At 33.7% G+C, this 10,292-nt stretch overlaps 2 protein-coding genes across 2 annotated transcripts in view; one reads left to right on the top strand and one right to left on the bottom strand.

The window, feature by feature from the left end:
* Window positions 1-10,292, bottom strand: part of LOC107627309 (probable serine incorporator) — a 19,097-nt gene that overhangs the window by 749 nt on the left and 8,056 nt on the right. Inside the window, exons 4-5 of the mRNA XM_021116931.1 lie at window positions 1,379-1,538; window positions 129-153 (exon numbers count right to left, since the gene is read on the bottom strand). Coding sequence (XP_020972590.1) covers window positions 129-153; window positions 1,379-1,538 — 185 coding nt within the window. The remainder of the gene's footprint in view (window positions 1-128; window positions 154-1,378; window positions 1,539-10,292) is intronic.
* On the top strand, window positions 5,346-7,274 carry LOC107625372. The gene is made up of 5 exons (XM_016327997.2): window positions 5,346-5,796; window positions 5,929-6,150; window positions 6,259-6,343; window positions 6,445-6,554; window positions 7,139-7,274. Exons 2-5 carry the CDS (start codon window positions 6,101-6,103, stop codon window positions 7,215-7,217), a joined length of 324 nt encoding a protein of 107 aa, XP_016183483.1. The 5' UTR covers window positions 5,346-5,796; window positions 5,929-6,100; the 3' UTR covers window positions 7,218-7,274.

The following is a 10,292-nucleotide window of genomic DNA, read 5'->3' as shown; positions in this document are numbered from 1 at the left end:
ACTTCATGTGTAATTATATTTTTTTTATTTATCAAATATAAAATGAGATATTTATATTTTTTAAAAATATATGTATATTTCCAAAACATTTTACCAAATAAAGCATGAGCAAAAAATCTGATACTTACCCAGCACCAATACGTGCAATTTCACCTGAAATAAAATATGTATACCATAGTAAGTTCTTAGTCAATGATATATTTAAGAGAAGAAAAGAAAGAATCTATAAAAGATACGATATGATACAGAATATGAAAACTTATGTTGTCGGACATAGAAACACGTATATAAATAATATATTTATTATTAAACCAATAACTATTTTTAAAAACAATCATATGATATATATATATATTTTTTTAAAGTATATAGATATTCAAAAAATAAAATTTTTAACCTTTATATTTTAATAGAATTAGTAAAAATTGTGTATATCATATGTACATAAAAAAAAGTTATCTAAAATTATACTATTTTTTTATCATAATATATATGATTGATATCTTTATCATTAGAAAAAGTTATTTTTTTCAACTACAATTTATTAAGAGAAAGGTGATAGATGAGCAACTTTAAAAATACAATTTTTTTCATCAATTGGTGAAAAATCATTTTCGATAATATCTCATATTATAGTTTCTCTTTTATTGTATTGTGGAGTTTTTCTTAAAAGAAGACGAATATTAGCGCCGACAAATACTAAATTTTCTATACATTTAGACTTCAAGTTGTTTCTTTTAGAAAACAAATAAAAGAATAAGTGTTCCAATTCCTTTCACAACAAAAAAATGAAGATGGTTGCCCTAATAATCTAAGAGTAATTAGTTGAAAAAGTTTTGATTTGTCACTATAAATTAGCCACCAAAATTTTGCATCAACTATGCTTCTATCATTCAAAGAGTCATAATTATCAAAAGACACCTTTATCATTAGAAAAACTTGTAAATTTAATGTTTATTTTTCTCTTTTATTTCATAAAAAAAAAATATATTTTTTCAAACATTTAACTCTTTCATTAGTGATTTCAATATCTTGATGAGGAAAAATTCGTATAAAAAAAATACATTATAATTTTAAATAAAAATAATAAATAAAATTAATGCTCAAATTAATTCTTAAAATTTTAAATTGACTCTAATTTTTAATTGTTTCAAATTGAATCCTGAATTTTTAGAGGTCAATTTAAATATTAATTCAAACCTAGAACGACTATTATTCAAACTAATATCGTGGTAGTTTTGGAAAAGTTACTTTTAATAAACAAAATTGTTATTTAAGTACCATTTCTCACAAAGATCCTAGTGCTTCTTGTATGATAAAGGATTTATTCTTTCAAATTAATCAATTGTCAAAACTATGAAAGTTAATATATACATACCATATATTTGAACAAATTCTGAAGGCAACAAGAATGGGAGTGCCATTGATACAAGTAATAAAATAGACTTCAATCCCCACCATCCAGAGTGCCATGAATTCCGAGCTTCACATAATTTTCTTGTCTTAACTGTAGTAAGAAACATAACTAGGAAAAATATCTGAATTCATCGTCAAGGAAGATCCTCCATATTATTATGTCTAATTAATAAATGGATATGTAGATTATGTAACATCAGTTTTAATTTTTATCAAGATTGATTTTTAATTTTATTAATTGTGTGTTGCTCTTATTTTGAATAATAATTTTATATTTAATTATTCTATCGATACTTATAGTTTTATCGATTTTCAACTAAGTTCATATACTTTTATTTTTTTCAATTAGGTCTTTATATTATATTAAATTTTATAAATATTAAATCCTTATTAATAGTAAACGTTAAAAAATGTTTATGAAATATAAATTTATTGATTTACCCCATTCCTTCAACATAAAGAAACCACCTTTATTCCCTATTTCTCTACTCTCTGCCAACCTGACACCAATTTCCGAAATCACCCTCCTCCATTATTCAATCCAACCCTCTCAATGGTATTCCGCCAAATAAACACCTCGCTCCTAACCTCACCCCTTCCTTTCTTTTTTCCACCCTCCACCACTCCTCCAACCTCGTTCACCATCTCTTCACCCTTTTCTGTCATTACTCTCTCTACCAACAAGCTCTCTTTTACCATAGAAAAATTCTTGTCATAATCAACATAAATTCAGAACCAAAATTTTTGTAATCAATTTTTAGCATAATCAGAAAGAAAATTTTTGTCCTAATATTATCAGTTAATTACAGACAAAACACATAATCAGAATTTTTTAGCACTAATTATTTTAACATAATCAGTGAATAAAACTAAAACCAATTGAAAAGCAAAAGAAAAAATAGAATGAAGCAAAAACAAAATAAAATAGAAGCAGAAGTAGAATAAAGCAAAAGTATAATGAAACAAAAGAAAAGGCAACAGCAAATCGAAGCAGAATAGAGGCTGAATCTGAGACCGCAAGCAACGGACACAGACAACAGACGAGAAGGAAGCAGTTCGTCGATGACCTCTTCTAGCAACGATGGAAGCAACGGTGTCACTGATAAACCACTATTTTATAGTTTATATTGTGTTTAATTGTGTGGTTTTGTCATGATCCTTACCCACTTATTCATCAATTTAGCATGCATTTAGATTTCCTTCCTAAATTCAGTACATGTTTGAAAATTGCTTCCTAGAGACTTTAATTATTTATTTTTTTAATTCTCCTTTATTCCATTCGACGCCGTGATCTGTGTGTTAAGTGTTTCAGACTTTATAGGGCATGAATGAGTTGGAGATTGGAAAGGAAGCTAGCAAAAAATGGAAGGAACACAAGAATTTGAGGAGATAACCAGCGACAAGTGACGCGGTCACATGGCTCACGCGACCGCGCGAAGGAGTGCAATTCGCAGTGATGCGGCCGCATGGCTTGCGCGACCGCGCGGATTGGAAAGCGCAAGCGACGCGGTAGCGTGGACGACGCAAACGCGTGGAGAGGAAAAAGCGCAAGTGACGCGTCCGCATGGACGACGCGATCGCGTGACATGCGCGATCTGCATAATCAGCAGAATTCGATGGGGGCGATTTTGGACCTTATTTCGGCCCAGTTTTTGGCCCGGAACAGCAGACTAGAGTCAGAGAATATGCAGAAACAAGGGACACATTCATTCAGCAGTTTTAGATATAGTTTTTCACTCTCTTAGGTTTTTCTCTCTAGTTTTTAGAATTTTAATTTTCAATTGGTCTTAGCATTGGAACAGTGAGAAGAGTTATTTCCTCATCAAGACTTCATCATTCTAGTTTGTTCTCTTAACTTGGTTCTATTCTTCCATGTTCTTTGTTATGTTCAATTTTGTCATTCAGATACTTTTATGATTATTTAATGCAAGGATTATTTCTTTTTAATTCAATTTCAATTCCAATAATCATGTCTTCTTTTAATTCCCCTTCGTGCGCTATGGATTCTTTATTTATAATGCGTGAGTAGTTTCCTTACTTGATGGGGAGTTGATTAAAAGGAACTCTTGAGTTGGAAGGATTGAAAGAAAATTTGTAATTGGGTTAAATGTTGGATTGCTATCTTGTCACCGACGCCAATCCCTTTGAACTAAATGGGTTGCAACTTGTGAACAGATCTGGCATTCCCACTTGTTTGACTTTCCCTTACCTAGTAAAGGATAACCAAACAGAACAACCATTAATTATAGATTAATCTTACAATCAAACCATCAATGATAGAGATTCTAACCAATCAATTCCCAGTCAAGGCTTTTATTTATATTATTTAAAAATCCTCAATTCAAATTCCAATTTACTTAGCTCAACTTCTTGGAACATCTGATTAATAAAACAGCACACTTTTCTGCAACTCGTTGGGAGACGACCTGGGACTTAAAACTCTCAGTAATTTTAATTTAAACTCTCTGTGACATATTTCTAAATTGATAAGCAGATTCTCGGTGAGTTAAGAACTATACCTGCAACGTAACCATTTTAATAAATTTTTAATTCACCAGCTTCTGCTTCCCATCAATCACCCTCGCCGCCTCTATTTTCTGTGGCCTCCACCCCTCTCTTTCTCCCGCAACGTGATCTCTCTTTCGTAGTCTCTCTCTATCCATTTTTCTCTCTCTTCCATCATTCTGGGTCTCCTTCTCTCTCCGTGGCAGTGGCGGTGACGAAGAACAATCAGACTTATAAAGGATTTCCAAAACTTCTTCTACCACCAAGGCCGTGATAAATTCTTCGCTGCCAAGATCTAAAAGTACAACTCCACCGTCATCTGTACAAACATGTCACATGGCCCCTTCATCTCCTCCGATCCAAGAGTCGTAGCTNNNGATGGTGAATGTCACTACAAGAAAAATACCCATTCAGCCACACTTTTTTTAAGCTACATTTGAAAAGCGTAGCCTATTCATAGAATAGGCTATGCTTTTCTCCGTGTTGCCTTTTTATATGAGAAAAGGATACACAATTGGTATCATTTAAAAAGTGTAGCCTTAGGTATTTTAGAAATCACTTATAAAACGTAGCCTTATCTAAATATCTATAAATACACTTTTCTCATCTAAGGGAACGCTTGTAAAGAGTAGCTTATTTTTTCTGTTTCGGGTGCGCTTTTAAAATGTCTCCTAATATGGGAATCCTCAATAAACACTTAGTAAAAAAATTTGTTGGCCCTTCCCCTTACTCACGCAGCAGTGCAGCACACACTCTTATCCTCACTCAACATACACAAATACGAAAGAGAGAAGAAATCAGAGAGGAAAAGGGAAGGAAGGAAAGAGAGGACAACGCCGTCTAGGGCTCCGCCGCCGTCGCCGTCGTCGTCGAGCGCCAGTGAGAGAGAGAGCTCGAGGATGAGAGGAAACGCGACCCTCTTGAACTTGTTGCAGTATTCAGGTGGTTGCACGAAATGGTTAAAATCCACATCGCCATCATCTTATTAGGGCTCTGCCTAGTATGCAATTCGGCAGGTTTTGATTCAGACACAAATGAAATGAGCATTTTCTTGGTATTTCACAGCGAGTCCTAAAACTGGGTTTAGATTGGGACACAAATGAAATGAGTATTTTGATGTTTGCTAAGCTTGCAAAGCCACTTGGAACTGTTGGGATTGTGATTAATAGTCTTCATATCAAGGTTGATGTGTGTAAAAGCAATGTCCACATTTTGAATTTTGAAGAAGCAAATTTAGAGAAAAAGAAAACATGTGGATATCTTATCTTTACTTCTGGGGCTATGAACTATTGAACTGATTTTCATGCATTAATTAAAAACATGGTTTGGTACTTCATCTTTTTGTTATTAAAATTCATTTTACTTTGAATATATTGGGTATTGGATTAGAGTAGCCATAAATAAGAAGAAAATAACATGAAGCTAGGATAAAAGATAAGATGCACAATATATAATTTCTGTACGTGTGTTATTCCCAAACATAATATGAAAATTGCACGAAGTATTAGAGACATATTCTCCTGTGTCCCGATCCAATTCTTTATTGCCTCTAACAAGAATTTCCAGGGTAGGGATCTTCTTGAACCACATTTCATGAGATGTGTAGTTTAATGCAGTTATTGTGCCCCAAGGGAAAATTTTCCACCGTTTTTAAGCAGATGAACAAACTTCGAATATCTTATTAAATTTTTTGGTTAACTTAGAAAGGCATAGAAGGGTCATTTACAGATTCCTGTTTCTTGTTGATCTTTCAGATTTGCATTCGATGTTGATCTTGATGCTCCAAAAGTTAGAATTCCTCTCAGATCTCGTGGTTCAGCCAGATGTGATAGTTATTTTCTTTTGGACTTTGGTCATTTTACACTACACACTGCGGTATGCTGCTTGAGCTATGGGGAATTGAGTTGCACTTTTGAGCTGTGGGGAATTGAGTTGCACTTTTGTTGTTTGGCCTTTTTATTGACAACGTTGTTTGGCCTTCTCTTGTATGATTTGGTGTTTTTACAGGAAAGCCAGTCTGATGAGCAGAGGCATAATCTTTATTCTCGATTTTACATATCAGGACGTGATTTTGCTGCCTTTTTTACGGACTGTGGCTCTGATTTTGGGAGTTGCAGTTTGGTTAAACCAACTCATGATAGTCAAATAATAAGCTCACCACGGGCCAAAGAAGCTGATAATGTGTATTCTGTCATTGATAGGTGTGGAATGGCAGTACTTGTTAATCAGGTTTGTCTGTCGTGTACTTATCAAAACTGTACTACAGTAATGATCTGCATCGCATTTTTGTTGAGCATAATTTGTTCTTATCCTGTTTGTGCCTCTGGTTTTCTGAAGATTAAAGTGCCTCATCCAAGTTACCCATCGACATGTATATCCATTAAAGTGCCAAATCTTTGATGGTAGAATTCTAGTTTCGAAGGTACTTCTGCAAACCTTTTAAAAATGTTTCCGTTAGCGATTATATTTGAGGTAATAACTTTTTTGGTTAAATCAGAAACCTAAATAGCCCTCATCTTACAGGGAATTGGGAATTCAATTGCTACGTGGCAAACATGTTTTCTGGTGCTTTCGGGGTCATATCTTTATGTATTTGAAACTGCAGAGTCTCAGAGTTACCAGCGATACCTAAGGTTTTAAACCCAACCCTCCTCCTCCTTTCCTGTTTTAGAACTTTGATATTATTTTCTATTTTAAATTGAAGAGAAGAGAATAAGGAAACATTTATATGGAGAGTGAAATATAGAAATATACTCCAAAGTAGGATGGCCAGTCCATTTGCATGTCCGAAATGGGAACTTCGTTAAAAGTTCAAACAATCATGATGCAGTAATGTAAGAGGACAGTTACTGATGAGAGAGGCATCATGGTTTATATTGACATTTTTTCTCTTTGAAAATGCATCAAGTGGTTTATTTTAAACTGCTTTGTCATAAACTTGACATTCTTTTCTGTTCACCTTATTCTTGATATATTTATTTATTTATTTTTGAAAAAATAAGAATTTCATTAGGAAGAAAGTAGGATAATACAAATTGGGGATAAGGGTTCCCCCATACAAAAGCAAAGCAAACAAAAAATTTATCTATGAAGCGTAGCTTTCCAATATCTGAACATGTTGGAGAGGGAAAGCCCCCTGTAAAGATTACGAGCTTTAATCATCCAAATAATGGTGAATTTTGATGTGAATTTTTTTTCTCTCTTAACCTTTTGGCAGGGCATGGATTATAGGAAGTGGTAATGGTGAAGATAGAATTGCTCCACTGCTTGTGTTGAGCTCCTCTTTCAAAAAATAAAATGGTGAAGACAGAATTGATGTAGGATACAATATTTTAATTTTTGGTAGAGTATTAGTAGTAAATTCTAAGTGGTCTCATGTTTATTTTGATATAGCTATGTTTAATTTAGTGTGAGATGTCTAAGGCATCATTTTTTTTCACTTTTGGCTACATTTTTCAAGTGTACCTGAATGGGTGTTTTTCTTGTAGTGATGTGGTAGTGGCGTCTCCTTTCTCTCTTCATACTTCTTCCTACTGACACCACTTTGTCTTCCTCCTCTTTTTTTTTCTTCTCTTTTCATCTCCTTTGAGAATATGAGAAAATAATGAGGATTTTTTTGTAATTTAAAAAATAAGAGGTGTTGTCCTTTAGGTTTTCTTGTTTTATACGTGGTATATTCACTTTATTTAACAGATAATTGTGTTAATATTAACGTTTTTGTCACAGTAGGGGCTTAATTATAAAATTTAATATGGTATAGGGATTTAATTGAAAAGAAAAAAAAGTATAGAAACTAATTTAAAAATTCGATGAAACTATAACGACCGACAGAGTAATTAAACTATAATTTTATAATAAAAGATTTTTTAAGCGTTTATCTATTAAAAATAATGGTAATGTTAGAGAGACAAAAAAAATAGCCAACAATTTATCTTATTTAACATTCATTAATTGCTGCAGCAATTAATGTATGTTAAATAAAAGAAGTTGTGGCTGATTTTGACTAAATTCTTTTGGTTACCAAATATTTTTGTAAAAACAAAAGGAAAGTGTGTTTATTAACGAATTTGAGATATAATGACTTTAAAAGAAATATATTCAAATTGTAAAATCCTATAAATTAATAAATAATATAATTAATTGACTAACTTCTATTCCACTTCAATCTTCTATTGACTATAACTTTCAATTCGGAGGCCGCACTGGTTGTGGCTACGCGATCGTCTCGTCGAGCTCTTCAAATTCATCTGAACAAAGTTGTAAAAAATTTGAATTTCTCACCGAGTTCTTCACTCTCTTCAATTTCGCCATTTTGGTTATTGGATATTGAGAATTTTTAGGTTTTTGATGCTTTAGATTTGATCTAGCAGTGAAAAATTGTCGGATTTCACGCTAATTATTCGTGGGTAAGGTGAGAAACTCTTATACCCTTTGAATTCACCAATTTTATGAAGTTTAGGTATTGAAATTGTTATTATTTATGGAATTATTTAAAATTAGATGGAATTTGTTTAAATTGAAGTCAAATTGGTGAAGTAGAGTGCTTGAATTAGAACTCTGGAGGTTGAAAACTTGTAGGGTTTAGCTTGAAAGCTTGTGAAGAGGAGGGTTTTTGAGGTGTTTAAGCTTGGGAGAAAATCGGCTAAGGTATGATTTTGGTTTCCTATAGTTAATATATAATGTTGCGTGAAAACTTAGGCTAGTTGCCATAAGATAGGCTTGAATGTCTTGGATTGTTGGATTTGATGGATTAAATATGTATAAATGTGACATTGATGATGATTGGTGAAATTGGTAGAATTATGTGTGAAAATTGTTTGAATGAATTGATGAATTTAGGTGTTGGAATAATGGTGAAGTGAACAAAGAGTATGTGATAGTGTGTAGGAGTAATTGGTATTGATTTGGTTGGTTTTGGATTGAGAATTTTGGAAAACAAGAGGATTTGAATTTTTCGTAAAGACTGAATTTTTGACCAATTTCAGCGGGTCATAACTTGGCTTCCGGATCCCCAAATCTTGTGAAACTTGTTTTGAATAAAAATTGGATCTGTGAAGTCCGTAATGTTTGAAGAACAGACTGAAAAAGTTATGCGCGTTGGAAGTTTAGTGTGAAAAATTAATTTTTCTGAACTTGACAACTTTTTGCCAAAACTGATACGCTTGCGTACGCGACATTGTCACTTTTACACTCATGCGTACGCGACATGTATCATGCGTACGCGAGACCCCTTCTCTGTGAAGTATTCTCGCGTACGCGGGCAATGGATACGTATGCGGCACTATCTTTTTACAAATTCTCACGTATGTGGCAGGTGACTCACGTACGGATGACCCTTGTTTTGCTGGAAATTGCAATTTTTGAGTTTTCAACCATTCCTCTAACTTTTCAAACCTCTGTAACTCCTGTTTAACATCCGATAGCTAGAGTTAGGTTGCAAAAGAAGAGCAAACCCATAGAGGGAGTTAGTTTGATATTGAGAAAGAGTTGTGAAGTTAATAATTGATTTAACGATGCATGGATAATGTTGAATGAGATATGAATAAGAGTAATGATGATATTGATAAATTGTGACTGAAAGATCCAAATGGCATATGCATTATATTATTTGAGACACGAGTTTTCTTGGGTAGATACAGTGGCTTGCCACCACTTGCTCTAGGTTAAGACTCGATATTCTGAGGACCCTCCGTCATAAGATATGACTGGACACTTTAACTCCTCGGATTCTCCCAATGAGATGATAAATGAATGATTATATATATGCGTTGGCTCTTGGGGATGCGTGCACGTAGGGACTGTCCAGGGTTCGCTATCGGATATGTCGGATTTGGTTGGATAACCGACAGATGAGGCTGATCAGCCATAGAGCAGACATGCATCATATGCACTTGTATATTTTATTTGAGTATGCATTTGTTTTGACTTGCCTATTTGCTTAACTGTAATTAATTGCTACCTGATCTATTTGCTGTATCTGCACTCCATTGTGTTTTTCCTTGTCTGTTTTGCTTGTGTTTGCTTCTAAGAGATCCCTCTGGCGGGTGAAAGAGGTGTTGAAGTTTGTTCCACTTGGTGAATTAGAGGTTTGTGGAGAACAGAAAATGAAGAGTTAGATTAGAATTCTTAGATATAGTCACCATATTTTTGGTTTAATGAAAACTTTAGGACAAGAATATGGGCTGTTGAAGTTTTGGAATGCCTTTGCCTTCTCGGGACATTATTTATTATCTATACGGCACCTTCACCATACTGAGAACCCTCGCTTTCCATTCCATATGTATTTTGTTGTTTTTTAGATGCAAGACGTGAAGCACCTCGCTGAGCGTGCTAGAGGCTCTGCTGAAGCGAAGATCTACTTTGAGACATTA

Source organism: Arachis ipaensis, chromosome B02, assembly GCF_000816755.2.
Source record: "Arachis ipaensis cultivar K30076 chromosome B02, Araip1.1, whole genome shotgun sequence".
Classification (NCBI taxonomy): Eukaryota; Viridiplantae; Streptophyta; class Magnoliopsida; order Fabales; family Fabaceae; genus Arachis; species Arachis ipaensis.
Note: the sequence above shows the minus strand (reverse complement) of the source record. Positions and strands in the feature narration are given on the sequence as shown.